At 41.7% G+C, this 15,253-nt stretch overlaps 1 protein-coding gene across 2 annotated transcripts in view; it reads left to right on the plus strand.

Moving 5' to 3' along the window:
- Positions 1–787: 787 nt before the first annotated feature.
- The window catches only part of PLOD2 (procollagen-lysine,2-oxoglutarate 5-dioxygenase 2), a 77,210-nt gene continuing 62,744 nt past the window's right edge, over positions 788–15,253 (plus strand). For both annotated transcript variants that reach the window (XM_074963814.1, XM_074963815.1), the window contains exon 1: positions 788–1,129. In XM_074963814.1, coding sequence (XP_074819915.1) covers positions 1,015–1,129 — 115 coding nt within the window. In that variant the 5' untranslated portion in view covers positions 788–1,014. The remainder of the gene's footprint in view (positions 1,130–15,253) is intronic.

The raw sequence follows: 15,253 nt of genomic DNA on the forward strand, positions 1-15,253 counted from the left end.
ATATAATAAAAGGGAGTTGAACACAGTGTATATCTCACTGCCTATCCCCTAGATGGACAGCAATGCTTTGCAGAAACAAGATAAAACCCAAAGCTGCAAGCCATTAATTAAATATAATATTGGCATCCTACAGGCACCTACTCCGAAGCACATACTGTTCAGCTGGATGATAAGACAACACATTATTAGATACACGACTTCTTCACATGACACTTAAGAGGCCTCTGAAATAGCAAAGATCAGTGCCTCTGGCAGAGTGCTAGGCACGGCAACTTGCACTCCCGGCAGCCACAGCTAGGACACTAGACTTAGCAGCAGGCAACGTAGCAGGATAATTACCCCCCCCCCCCCTCCGACCCAGACCCACGGTGCTAGGCTCCCTTGCACCCGTGGAGGTTTTGGCCTAGTGTCCCCATGATCGCCCTGTTCAGCTCCTGGGCTCCGCCTGACCCCGCGGGGCCCTCGCTCTCCCCCTCTCGCTCTCCGGCCTCGCTTTGCGAACGGGCACGTGCGGAGGCTTCCCACCGGCTGGCTGGAGGCCGGGCCGCTTCTGCTGTTCCCCAGGCTCCGGAGCCGGCTCTGCCGCGGCCCGATCCCCGCGCACGGGCCGGCCCGAGCCGCAGCCGCCTCCCGCCCCCGAGCCAGTGCCGCTCCCGCAGCCAATAGCGGGGATGCTGCAGGAGGAGCAGCCGCGGCTCCCATCTCCGCCCCGGGGGTCTGCCGGCGGCCCGGACCCTCCCACTGCCGCTAAGCTCATAAAGCCCCCGCCCGCCCTGGGGCGGCCCTTTGCCTATTGCCCTGAGCGGAGGAGGAGACGGGCGGCCCACTGCTGCAGCGGGTGGAGGCGGAGAGCTCGCGAGGGGGGCTTCGGTGCCCGCTCCCCCAACTCAGCCCCTCCCCGGCAGCGCCCCCTTCTCCGCGGCGCCCGGCGCCTCCCGTGGCGCGGGGGGGCGTGACCGGCTGCGGCTGGGCAAACGGGAGCTGCTGGCGGCGCGTCCCACTGGAGGGGCGAAGATGGCGCTGAACGGCAGCAGGCAGCCCCCCAGCCTCCTCTTCCTGCTGGCTCTGGTTCTCCCGCTAGCGCCGCCAAGCCGGGCAGCGGACACAGCGCTGCCCCCCATCCCCGCAGGTGAGTGAGGGGGGCGGGAGGCCGCTCCAGCCCCTCTTCGTGCGCTCCGGGAGGGCTCAGGGCTCATTCATTCACGACCGGCCCCGCTGCAAGAGACACGGGGAAATTGCCCGCCCGCCCGGCTGGGCTGCCCCAGGCTCGCCAGGTCCCTTCCGACTCGCGGTGAATTCTCGGCGCTTGGGGGTGTTGCAGCGAGAGGCGAACTGGAAGTTGGGAGGAAACCTGGAAAGTTAGTTGCCCCTCCCCCGATAGTGGCTGGATGACGATGATTTATAGGTAGCTGTGGTTTGATGAGACGTTGAAAACCCTCCGATGGTTCTCTCAGCTTGGCGCTGCTAAGTGAGCCTCGTTGTTGAAATGCTCTCCAAGAGCATCGCCAGCTCTGGCTTTGGGCTTGTGCGTTTCAGCGGAATTGGTTGCTGGTGTGTTCTGCTTACTCCCCGGTGCAACATCCATCTGAAAGATTAACCTCCTCCAGGCTCTTGGGTGACTTGCCCTAGGTGACCGCTTTATGCTGAAACAGGGAACTTTTTTTTTTAAAAAAAAGGAAATGTTTTTAAACCTCTGAAACAGTTTTATTTGGAGGAGGGAGTAGCTCTTTCTTCATGGTGCATGAATATCTACTGATCATGAAATTCCTGCTGGGGAGGAACTATTCAAAGATCTTCCAGTTTTTGAATAGCAAGTGGATAAATAGAGGATCATAATGTATTTAGCAAACAGTAAGGCAAACCACACAAATATAGACCTACACTGGCTGAAAAGCTAATGTCCAAAGCCAGGATCTTCCCCCATGGGGGAAGAGATTTGCCCCTGTCTTCCCCTTTCCCTGTAAAGTAATCAGTCATAGAATCATAGAATATTAGAGTTGGAAGAGACCTCAGAAGGTCATCTAGTCCAACCCTCTGCTCAAAGCAGGGCCAATCCCCAATTTTTGCCCCAGATCCCTAAATGGCCCCCTCAAGGATTGAACTCAGAACCCTGGGTTTAGCAGGCCAATGCTCAAATCACCAGTTCTCCTTCCTCTCCCCCATGAATAGCCCGAGACTCCAGACAAGGTGTTGATGGGCCACATACTTCCTAGCTCCTGGAAGAGCAGATGGTGCCACTCACTGATGACCCAACTTAGTAACTTACATCCAGTGAAGCTACGCTGCTTAGTTTTTTCATAAGAGTTTTCTCCTAGCGGAACACATTGGAAGGCTGAGCTCCCTCGCTTTCGCTTCAAAGCTTGTTCACATTCTGCCGCTTGAATCTTGTAATGTTCCAAGAAGCTAGACGGCAGCAAGAAATTCAATCCTTAGTGTTTCAGAGTAGCAGCTGTGTTAGTCTGTATCCGCCAAAAGAAAAGGAATTAGTCTCTAAGGCGCCACAAGTACTCCTTTTCTTTTTGCGAATCCTTTGTGTGTAAAACAATAGCAAAAAGAATTTATGCCCAAAACCGGTTGAAAAAGTGGTCAGAAGCGTCTGTCAAAATGCTGCCTGTGCTTCCAGGGAGTCACTTGTTACAGGTTTGCTGTAATTTTGAACCTCTCACTGGATCTTGCATGGGAAAGGTATCCTATCCTGCTAGATGGATTTCACATGGTGATAAAAATAGGTAGAGTCCTGACAAGTTCAAAGCGATAATAAGGTTATTTTAATGCCTGGTTTAATTCTCTCACTATGCAGAAGAAAAGTTTTTGGGGAGTGACTCTTGTAAATCTCACCCCGTTTGATGAGACTGTATCGGGTAAGGTTGTTGGGAGCTTGAGTAATAACTAATGTAACAAAATCTTTTGTTGACCTATACCAGACTGTAGACGTGTGAACCTGCTCATCTGTAGCTTCCTTATATGGACAGTGCTGGCCTTGTTAGCTTGCGATTCTGGCTTTAGTCCCGTTAGTGATTTTCTACAAAGCTGCTCTGTGCACAGTTTATTGCAGTCTGTCAGAGGCTCTCTCTCTGTGTGTGTGTGTGTGTGTGTGTGTGCTGGCACTGCTGTTTTTATATTAGTCAGCAGTGTGTGTCAATTTATAGCAAACTGCTTGCATTTCATTCCATTTCAAGTACACTTCCTATAAAAGCATGTTTTCAAACTGTAATATGTGTCTATTTTATTAACTGAGATAAATAAGTGTTTCAGGGTGGGTGTTAGAGGTAGGATCTCAAGATTTAACGGATAGTTAGTGTTGTACTATGATCTAACAGGTTTCAGAGTAGCAGCCGTGTTAGTCTGTATTTGCAAGAAGAAAAGGAGGACTTGTGGCACCTTAGAGACTAACCAATTTATTTGAGCATAAGCTTTTGTGAGCTACAGCTCACTTAATCGGATGCATTCCATGGAAAATACAGTGAGGAGATTTATATACATACAGAACATGAAAAAATGGGTGTTATCATACACACTGTAAGGAGAGTGATCACTTAAGATGAGCTATTACCAGCAGGCGAGTGGGGCAGGGGGAGAAAACCTTTTGTAGTGATGATCAAGGTGGGCCATTTCCATCATTTAACAGGAACATCTGAGGAACGGGGGGGGGGGGGGGAATAAACATGGGGAAATAGTTTTACTTTGTGTAATGACCCATCCACTCCCAGTCTCTATTCAAGTCTAAGTTAATTGTATCCAGTTTGCAAATTAATTCCAATTCAGCAGTCTCTCGTTGGAGTCTGTTTTTGAAGACTTTTTGTTGTAATATTGCGACTTTTAAGTCTGTAAGTGAGTGACCAGAGATACTGAAGTGTTCTCCAACTGGTTTATGAATGTTATAATTCTTGACATCTGATTTGTGTCCGTTTATTCTTTTACGTAGAGACTGTCCAGTTTGACCAATGTACATGGCAGAGGGGCATTGCTGGCACATGATGGCATATATCACATTGGTAGATGTGCAGGTGAACGAGCCTCTGATAGTGTGGCTGATGTGATTAGGCCCTATGATGGTGTCCCCTGAATAGATATGTGGACAAAGTTGGCAACGGGCTTTGTTGCAAGGATAGGTTCCTGGGTTAGTGGTTGTGTTGTGTGGTGTGTGGTTGCTGGTGAGTATTTGCTTCAGGTTGGGGGGCTGTCTGTAGGCAAGGACTAGCCTGTCTCCCAAGATTTGTGAGAGTGATGGGTCGTCCTTCTGGATAGGTTGTAGATCCCTGATGATGCAATCCACTGAATGCATCCGATGAAGTGAGCTGTAGCTCACGAAAGCTTTTGCTCAAATAAATTGGTTAGTCTCTAAGGTGCCACAAGTACTCCTTATGATCTAACAGAATACTTAACTAATTTGGTAGGGGCATTACATTAACTAATCCTGGTGATAGCTCTGTGAAGTAGGATTGAACTATTAATTTTGAACAACACTAATAGAAAACAGTTATTTGTATTATGGAGGCTGCCCCTTTTTTTAAAGTGGATTCTGGCTAACATGAATATTAAGAAAATCTGTACTGAAGTATAACAGACTGCTGACTTGGAAGCTGCTCCTTGAGTTTCTTGATCCCAGACATATAGCAAGTTTGTTTGTTAGCTGCAGACTCCAGTTCTAACCGGCAGTGATTTTCCTGAGTTATTCTGTGCACATTTATTGCCTTCTATTAAGTATGTTTTGCTGCTCAGTGAGAAATAGAACTTGACACGTCTCACTTTTGTGTTATATCAGTCTTGAGCTCAATTTCTAGGTTGCTGGTATTTTGTGGAACAGTATGTAATTTTCAGTGTGTAACACAATTTTCAAAACATCAATATTACTTACATTGGAAATCATTTGTAACAGGAGTGAGGAAAAGTGGCTGCCAGATATTATCTTCCTCTATTATTTTCAAACATCGTCTTGATCAAAAAGGCCAATGTCTCATTAATACAGAATTACAAATGTTCATGAAGAGTAAAAAAAAAAAAAAAAAAAGATAGTTAACAGACCAGAATTGTGCAGTTTATTGCAGCTAAAGTTACAAGAACTACACTGGGGGGTCAATTCTAGTTAAAACAAAAACTCTTCTCCCTCCATCTTCCTCCCCGCCCCTTCCCCCCGAAAACTCAGCTATTTTTTTCAGCCATAAAAAAAAAAGTACATAGGGACCATTATTGTCCCAATTGGATACATAATACTGAGCGAAGTTGAAATCAGTATCTAACTCAGTCCACTCTGTGCATGATGAAGCCACAGTTTGATGTCAAGACATTTCTTGTTGTGTCAAACTTAGTAAATGTCTACATCTTGTCATCTAATATAACCCACCCAAGTGAGTTAGGACACCTATAGGCTTCAGCAGGAATTTTATGGATTGCAGTGGAGTCTAAAACAGATTTAGGTTGCTAAATCTGGTGTTTAGGCACCTAGGTACTTTGTAGTCTTTTGGATCCTGATCCACAGTTGACTTGCCCAAGATCACACTGGAAATCTGGCAGAGCAGGGAGTTGTATTTGGGTCTCCTGAGTGTCAGGCTGCTGCCCTAAACCACTGGATTGCCCAGCAAAAATTACTTATGTGAAAAATCCCTATTTCTGTGAGTAGAGCCACTGAAGTCAATGTGGGCTGCTCCCATGTGTAATGATTATTTGCGGATGTGTTGGCAAGATCTGGCCCTGAATTAGATTAAAACATGCAGAATGATAACTGACTACTGTGGGTGTGCAGCAGGGAAGTGTGTGTGTGTGTGTCTGAAGATAACTGTAAATAAATAAACATGGTTGCTCTTGGAGTGCTGATCAGAAAAGTTGCTTTTGTGTCACATTTCTAGTTACTTTTTAACTTTTAAATATTGTTGGATTAACTTTGAAAGGCTTCCCTGGCAAAATAATTTTGACACATATTGCAAGCCTTTTATAGCATTCAGGATACGTGACATAATGAGGGTGGAGTGTGTTAACATGCGTAGTAAGTGCTTTGATGTATGCTAGTTAGTGCTGGAAATTTCAAATCATCTTACATTTATAGACTAAGAGAAGATTTTGCCACCCTTCTTCACGTTGAGAAACAACTTAGTGTGCAACTAGTTCCATTGATTTCATTGTGCAACTTGCAAGTGTAAAATGAATAAGTGTGGCAAAAATCTGACCCAAACACACTAATACCAAAGCAGACTTCAGTGGAACTACTCACTGAACAAGTTTCTACTCCATGTGAGTAAAGGTGGCAGAATCGGCCTATTTATCATTGAGGCCCTGATCCTGCAAGCTGCAATGCACAGGTACCTTGGCCGGCTTGCTACTCATTTTAAGTCAATGGGGCTCTGTGCAAGTAGCTTGCAGGATTAGGGTCTAAATTGGCCGCATGTGTCTCGTATGAAGTATTTATTTGCACTAATTAAAATATTTGGAAATGTCATGATTAGATCATGTCTTAAGTGTTTTGATTTCTTCTCTGCCAATTTAATTACTCATTTAAAAACAAAAAAGTTACTGGACTGTTGGCATTGAGGGACCATTCAATTTATGCAGTGAATTGTACTATTAAAATATGTTAATCAATGTAAATATCCTCTAGTTCTTATGGAACTGTTACTGTTTTAAAGTTTACTTTGCCCAGTGCTTGAATTGGTTACTTTGCATGAAGAATAGGTATGGGCATTGTAAGGGCATCTGTAGGTTTTTATTTAAAATATTTGATTTTAAAATGCAAAAATAAAGTGCTCCTCAGAATTATGTTTGAGAGGGTCATAGACTGAATGACGGAGAGAGGAATAATTCCCTTTTCAATTTAAACAGTGATTTTACTTTTCTGCAGCATAAAAATATCTTGTTTGGTGACATTTCTCTAATGGGAGTGTATTGTAACTGTGTAGGAAATATTTAGGTAATAGTTAGATTATGGTTTCATTGGAGGGGGTATATTTAATCATTAAAGAACAGATTCTGATAGCCTTGCTCACATTCAGGAGCACCCTATTCAATGAGTAGATGAGTAGTCTGACTGTTCATGGAATAAGATACTACTCAAGGTGAGTATGGGTATCATAATCTGGCCCATATTGATCGGACAGAAGTGAAGCATCTAAAAAGCATAATTCCAAAATAGGTCACTTTCCACCAATAAATAACTACACCCACAATTTTCAGTAGTTACTTGACAGTACACTGTTTCAGACACACAACAATATCTTGCATTTGGCTCTTCTCAAAACATCCTGACTTCTTTACACTCCAATATCGTTATTATAATGTGTATATACATTCCTTTATATTGTTTTGTTCGTTTTAATTCAATATTGTGGCTGTAGAACGTCTTACATGCTGACAAATGTTCAAAAACCTTATACTGAAAATATTTGGCCATTTCATCCTTTTCTATGGAAACCAAAATGAAAGGTGCACTATGTATTGCTGTATAATTTTATTGTAAATTATGATCATTTTTGTGATGAAGCACAGAGTAATTTAAGGCTGATTTCCGAAATAGTTTAAAGCAACAAAATACAACTCTGGTTTGATTAGGAACCTTAAACTGGAATTTTATATGGGAACCATGAACAAAATTAATGTATTTCTTTTTTGATCCACTAGCATATCTTTAACACAACTTGAATTTTTTTTGCTGTAGAAGCAACTTGGAGGACTTACAGTGTGGATTTTTCTTGCAAGTGTGACATGGGGTTTGAAAGATCATGATTTAATGACCTGAAGGATCTTATTGGGAGATGAGAGTTAAAGAATGTAAAGTGTAATATTTTTATTTGATAGCAGTGCTAATTTCATTCTTTTGACATCACTGTTGTATTTAAAATCCGGCATGAGTTCCTATATTTGTAATTAATGTGAGGATTAAAGCAGAAAAAGTACCATTAGCCTTAAAATCTGAGATGTAAGATTGAACAAGAGAAAAGTGCTAGACAAACTTAGTTTTTCATTATGGGCTAAGTTCAGCATTGAAGTCAATAGGAATGTTTCTATTGACTTCCAGATGGTATAGGATCAGATTCCATAGGCCTGTCCTGCTTCCATGGAGCTCAGTGGAAGCCAACTCGTGCCCACGAGCAGGAAAAATCAAATTCCACTAATGAAAGCAGTTCCAGCAGGGCCATTCCATGAAATGCGAAAACTAAGAGTCTTTGTTCCATAGTGTGTGTTAATTTAGAACTCTTCTTATTATAACAACGTGTTATTTAGTTACTGATCTGGATTCTGACCTTACACCTGTTTTACATCAGTGAACAGTAACCTTAATAGAGTTAATCCTCATTTATAATAGTGTAAGTGAGATCAGAATCAGGCACATGAACTTACTAAAAAGAATCTCAGTCACTAGCGTAAGGGTGGGTAAGATACGAAGTCTTAGAGGTGGGCTAGGTATCCTCCTGCTTTTCTGTGCTGACTTCCATTACAAGAGTCCTGGCAAGTGTTCGCTCCAGGAGTAGAATGGGAGCAGTTTCTCACTGATGCTATATGAGGACTTGAAACACCATTTGCCCCCCCTGGCAAGTAATATTAGCTTTCCGTGGCAAGTTGGGGTTGAGAGCCACCCATTTGTGTAGAATAAAGGAGCTCTTCAGAAAGAAACACTTCTGTCCTGTATGGTTGTGAAGATGAACTTCTTGCAGCCTGTGTAACTGTGTAAATAGTTAAAGCCAGACTTTCTAAAGAGCTCAGGGCCAGAATTTCAGGTGCTTAGCACCTACAATTGGGGCCAGATGTTTAAAATTGTTAACAGCCTAGCAGCTCCCAGTGTGAAACTTCTGGCCAGATTTTTCAAAAGAGCTCAGAATTTTATCATTTATTTGGTGCTTAATTGGGAGTGTAACAATTCCGAAAATCTGGCCTATATTGTGGGTGCTGAGCTTTTTTGAAAATGGGAACTGTAATGACTGTAGGGAGGCAGCTTTGTGTGTCCTCAGCTCTGCTAAAGCTCCAGTTCCTCTTTTCTCAAGTAAATACGGACCTCAGCATGGGTCATTAATGCAAATCTCAGTCTGTGACTTCATTGATAAATTAGCTGTAGGGAATTGGAAGAAGGTCTTTGGTAAGATTCTCACTGTTCTGTTTGACCTTGTTTAAACAGGTGGCCTCATAAAGAAATTGCCTAAGGACAAGAAATTTGTTATTGATATTGTAAACAGTCAAAATGGCAGGAGCTGAATAAACTTGCTCACTTGTGCCGCTTATGTCAATTTCAGACTATCCACTGAAAAGCTGTTCTGTTGACAATTTACAAGAAATTCCTCAGTTGTTTAAGGAGCAGCTGGTTCGTGCATTATAATGACATAACATACCAAATAAACTATGGTTTGTTTTTTTTGGTTTTGTTTGTTAGTTTGGTAATTGAGACCTGTCCTATGCTTGCTTGAAACAAACACTTCATTGAGTAGATAGGGTCTGATCCAAAGACCAATTAAGTCAATGGAAAGAATTTCATCCTCTAACACTAGTAGTTGGTTTTCATTAAATATCAAAGTGGTGAAAATCTTGCGTGAGAGTGGAAGCCAGCACTGACGCGGAGCCAACATTCTATCTGTGACATCCATTTCATCCATTTAATGACACTAGATTAATTAGTGAACATGCAATTCTTTAATAAGGCTTTGTTGACTGTACACTCAATGCTACTGGAAAACCACTGTGTATGCTTTTTAGAAGATGGGCAACATCAACTTGAAAATCTAAAATTATTTCTGAAAAACATTTACTACTATTGCAAGTAGAGAAATTTGGCACTCTGGGTACAATTAGTTTCTCTTTTTTCCTTTTGTTTAGTCAGTCAGCTTTTTTCAGTTGTTTGAAGAAACAGGGAAAAGGAAAGGAACCTAAACTCTTAAACCATAAAAACTGGCAGGGATATTCACGGGTGGATGTAATACCCAACAGTCCTTTTATTCTGTGTTAGTACTTGCCTAGTTCTGTGGAGCACTACTCTTTTTTTTTTTTTCTTTCTTTTTGGGCGGGCGGGGGGGAAATGCCTACACTCCAATAGGTTTCAGAGTAACAGCCGTGTTAGTCTGTATTCGCAAAAAGAAAAGGAGTACTTGTGGCACCTTAGAGACTAACCAATTTATTTGAGCATAAGCTTTCGTGAGCTACAGCTCACGAAAGCTTATGCTCAAATAAATTGGTTAGTCTCTAAGGTGCCACAAGTACTCCTTTTCTTTTTACACGCCAATAGTGATTCTTGTGTAGACATACTCAAATTAGCTTTAATCTAGCTATCTTGAGGTACTGGAGCAGTGAAGCTGTGGCAGCATGGGCTAGTGAACTGAGTAATTACCCGGAGTTCTGGGTGGGTTTGTACAGCCTGCATTGAAGTCTATACGACTGCATCTTCACTGCTTTGTAGAGCGACCAGACAGCAAGTGTGAAAAATTGGGACGGGGGTGGGGGGTAATAGGCACCTATATAAGATAAGTTCCAAATACTGTGACTGTCCCTATACAGTTGGGACATCTGGTCACCCTACTGCTTTGATACATGAGCTAGCTAGATTAAAGCTACTTTGGGTATGTCTATCTAATTTGCAATTGTATCTAATGATTGCATCATAGACAAATTTTTAAATTATCTTTAGCACTGTTGATCAACTGATTAGATTTAAGCCATTGAAAGTCTGTCTAAACGCTTCAGATATTTTATCTATGCAGCCTCTGAAAGTATGTGATAAGTAGGAGTGTGATATTCTCTCACACACACTTTGTGTATATCTGTGTCAGGTAAATACATCAGTATAGTCTAAATCTACCCATAAATCAGACTTCAGTTGAACTACTCGTGCTTAAAATTGGTGTGTGGATAAGCATCCTCCTGAATGGAGGCCATCATTCTAATATTTATAATTGTAAATATTCTATAGCCAGTACTTCTTAAAAAAATAATTTTGGGTGAGACTAAAAAGGCTTTCTGCATTGCTAGGAATAGTCTTTTTTTCATTTTTTCCCCCTTGCCATAAATATAAAGGGAAGGCTAACCACCTTTAAATCCTTCCTGGCCAGAGGAAAAAAACCCTTTCACCTGTAAAGGGTTAAGAAGCTAAAGATAACCTTGCTGGCACCTGACCAAAATGACTTACGAGGAGACAAGATACTTTCAAAGCTGGATGGGGGGGGACGGGACAAAGGGTTCTCTCTGTCTATGTGTTGCTTTTGCCGGGACCAGAGCAGGAATGCAGGCCAGAACTCCTGTAAAGGGTTAATAAGCAATCTAGTTAGATTCTGTTTTGTTTAAATGACTGATAAAATAAGCTGTGCTGAATGGAATGTATATTCCTGTTTTTGTATCTTTTTGTAACTTAAGGTTTTGCCTAGAGGGATTCTCTGTTCTGAATCTGACTACTCTGTAAGGTATTTCCCTTCCTGATTTTACAGAGGTTTTTCTTTTACTTTTTCTTTTATTAAAGTTCTTCTTTTAAGAACCTGATTGCTTTTTCATTATTCTTACAATCCAAGGGTTTGGTTCTGTGTTCACCTGTGCAAATTGGTGAGGATTTTTATTAAGCCTTCCCCAGGAAAGGGGGTGTAGGGCTTGGGGGGATATTTTGGCGGGAAGATGTCTCCAAGTGGGCTCTTTCCCTGTTCTTTGTTTAACACGCTTGGTGGTGGCAGCATAAGGTCCAAGGACAAAAGGTAAAAGTTTGTACCTTGGGGAAGTTTTAACCTAAGCTAGTAAGAATAAGCTTGGGGGGTCTTTCATGCAGGTCCCCACATCTGTACCCTAGAGTTCAGAGTGGGGAAGGAATGGCAAATTCAAAGCACTTTTTAATTAAAGTAAGCATTTTATTTGTATTATCCCAGCTCTGTTTTGTTTAAAAAGAAGCAGTGGGATGCAGGGAACAAAATACCAGGCTACATTCAGGCAGCACTTATGGCTCAGTTACTAAGGCATTTGCAGGAATACTAGTTATCAGCCAGTATCTGCATCTGGAAAGTGACCCATATTTCAGGAACAATATGTTCTAATTTCTGCCTGAAGGACCATAACAGGGAAATATTCTAAAGAGTTCAAATCCTTACTAACTCCCATTTAGATCTATGGGAGTTACTATTTTTGGGAGCTTTGCTGGAATTTGAACCAGCCCCCCAACCCCTCCAGGATCAGGAGGCTACAAAGGTGTCAATCAACTGCCTTTGTGCTTGACCAAGAATGGCTCAGCCAAATGAGAGTATGAGCCTGGACCTTTCATAAACTTCCTGACTGTCAGGGTGGTTAAGCACCAGAATAAATTGCCTAGGGAGGTTGTGGAATCTCCATCATTGGAGATTTTTAAGAGCAGGTTAGACAAACACCTGTCAGGGATGGTCTAGATCAGTGGTTCTGAAAGCCGGTCCGCCGCTTGTTCAGGGAAAGCCCCTGGCGCGCTGGACTGGTTTGTTTACCTGCTGAGTCCGCAGGTTCGGCCGATCGCGGCTCCCACTGGCTGCAGTTCGCCGCTCCAGGCCAATGTGGGCTGTGGGAAGCGGCGCGGACCGGCTTTGAGAACCACTGGTCTAGATAATACTTTAGTCCTGCTATGAGTGCAGTGGACTGGCCTAGATGACCTCTTGATGATTCTACAACATTTGAGTCCCTGGATGGTTGAAATAGCATCAAAAGACCAGGCCTTGAGTTTTATTTTACTTTCTTAATATTATGTTTTTGGCTTATAGTTGATTCCTAGAGGCAAAAAGCTTGTGGAAAAACTAATAAACATACAAATACTGGATATTTAAGTTTTTCGTTTCCTGTGGGATGGGTATGCTCAGTGCTACCTGCAGTGCAAAATACACCGCTTATAAATTGTTGTTTGGCGAAAACAGTTGTGCTTACTTACTTTCTTACATATATTTAAGTGATATTGTGAGGGGGTTACTTTTTTTTTTTTTTTTTTTTTAGTGGTAAAAGTACATGACTGGTCTTGGTTAGCAAAGAAACATCTGATACTCTTTAGGGTGCTGCATAAATATTTTAGCCAGTTCTGACTATTTTGCAGTGAGGCACACGTTTGGCGTACACAGCACAAAAGCGTGATTATTGTGAAGTTTGTGATGCAGATAAAAACAAAGATTTCAAAAGAGCTTAACACTCTCAGTAGTTCCCATTTTAACACTTATAGCCAGATTTTCAATAGATTTTACCACATAGGGAACTGTGCTCTTTAGGATAGATTTTTCAGATGTTTAATTTGAAGTGGTGGCTGTAATTCAACCAGCTGTCTGGCATGTAAGTATGTATTGGTGCATGAAATGCTATTCAATATGTACTTCAAAGCTGAGGCAAACTGTGCTTTAGAATTCAGAACATAATTTCAACTTTAACTTTACAGCTTTTATTATTTTTAACAACTCTGTTTAAAATGTTTATGATCTCTTCCCGCCCCCCCCCCCCCCCCGGTGTATTTTTAAAGACAAAAGTGAGTAACTGTCAATCCTCCAATGCTAATAAAACCACCTGGGGCCCAATCCTGCTAGGTATTGTATGCGAAAGTTAATGGGATTTGAAGATAGTCTGCATTTCTCAGAAGAACTCAGCAACTTGCAGAATCAGCAGAGGGGGACAGCAAGGTCTTGGAAATGTATGTAGTCTGATCTAACTAAGCAGTAATACTCTCTAGGCACACCAATATCTGTCTCACACGTTAATTTGAGGTATTTAATACATGGTTCTTACTTTAGACAAAATATTTCAGCATGTTCTGGTGTTAAGAATCCTGGAAAAAGTCTCAGTCAAATGCTTCCATTCTTCTTCCTGTAATATGCTGAATACTTCAACAAGAAATTCTTTTGTTGGTTTACTGCTTTCTTTGACAATGTAAATGTCTCATAATAAAGGCTAATTCCCTCACTTTCAGTACTGAAATGTGTGTTAAGTATTGCATGTGCACTCCAGATCTTGATACCTGTTGCTGGCTTACATAGATCTGTATATATCACCATAGTATCTGTCGTAACAATTGTTATGAGTTTGACTAACGGCTCCCCTGAATCACCCCTTTTTATGCTATCCAGCTGCTATACTTCTCTTCTTTTTTTTTTTCCCAGAGAATCTGGTCCTTGCAAGTTTTAAATCCTATACTACTTTAAAATCAGATTTACAATTGTCATAAATCACTAATTTTCATGTTTATTGGCAGAATTATAATGGAGCATTCCAGCTCTTGTATTAACACATTTAATTTTCCTATTGTGAAGGCCAAGACTGCTCCTATGAGCAATAGGCAGTGCAAACTAATGTCACACTAGAGATCTGGAATGGGGGAGTACTTTCTAGGGTCTTTCACTTCCCATCCAGGTAGCAGTTTGTGGTATTGTGATCAGTATTAGGAAGGAAAGAGTAGGGGAGCCAGTCTCATCGCAACAGGACCTTATAGTCATGTAGGGCTCCAACAGTGGTGGAAGAAAAATAGAATTGTTTTAGGCTGAGCCAGAGTAAACAAATTCAGGGTTAGACCCTTTCTCATGAAAGGCTTTCCTTTTCTTGAAACAGTGACAACCTACAATGTTGCTGTATGTCTAGGAAGGCTTGTCTTTTCTCGGATTCCTTTGTACTGTAATAAAATTAAATGCCTGCTAGGTGCTCCTTTAAAAGTACATGTGAGAGTTCTGAGTTATACTTATCCAAATGGGCAAGGAGTACTTTGTGTGTGGTTTCAAAGGAGGGAAACAATTAGGGCTGATTTAAAACATATTGGATAGTACCTTATTTTCAGCCTATGCTAGCAACTTATTTTCTGTATGAGGCAAGGTAATTGTTGTAGAGTTCCTTACATTTTCCAGGATATGCTCCAGAAAAAAATACTTGATTTGTAACACCGATTACAAAATGTAACTCTCAAATACACAGATTGTATCACAAAGAAGCTATTAAGAGTTTTCCTTATCAATCTTTACTAGTCTCATCATAAAGTTCTGGGTTATTTTGAGTTTTGAATTCTATTCAGTAGTTCCAAAACCCAAGAATCACTTCTTTGTGCCACGTTGGTTTGGATTTAATAGTACATTCAGTAGTTGCCATTACCCTGTATATTTACTGTTGTGTTTGCGAGACAGCACATATATGAGAGCAACAAAAATAAAACTGTCTACTGTGTCATGCCTGAAGGAATCTATCAGGAGAAGGTGCTGGCTGTGCAGATATCTTGGTTATAAGCACAGTTATGGACTTACTAACCAATTATCCATTCCAAACTTTTTTAAAAAATACCTCTGTTCAAGGCCCAGCAGAGGGGGGGGGGGGGGTAGGGAAAGTTCACCAG

This window comes from Natator depressus, chromosome 9 (assembly GCF_965152275.1).
Source record: "Natator depressus isolate rNatDep1 chromosome 9, rNatDep2.hap1, whole genome shotgun sequence".
NCBI lineage: Eukaryota > Metazoa > Chordata > Testudines > Cheloniidae > Natator > Natator depressus.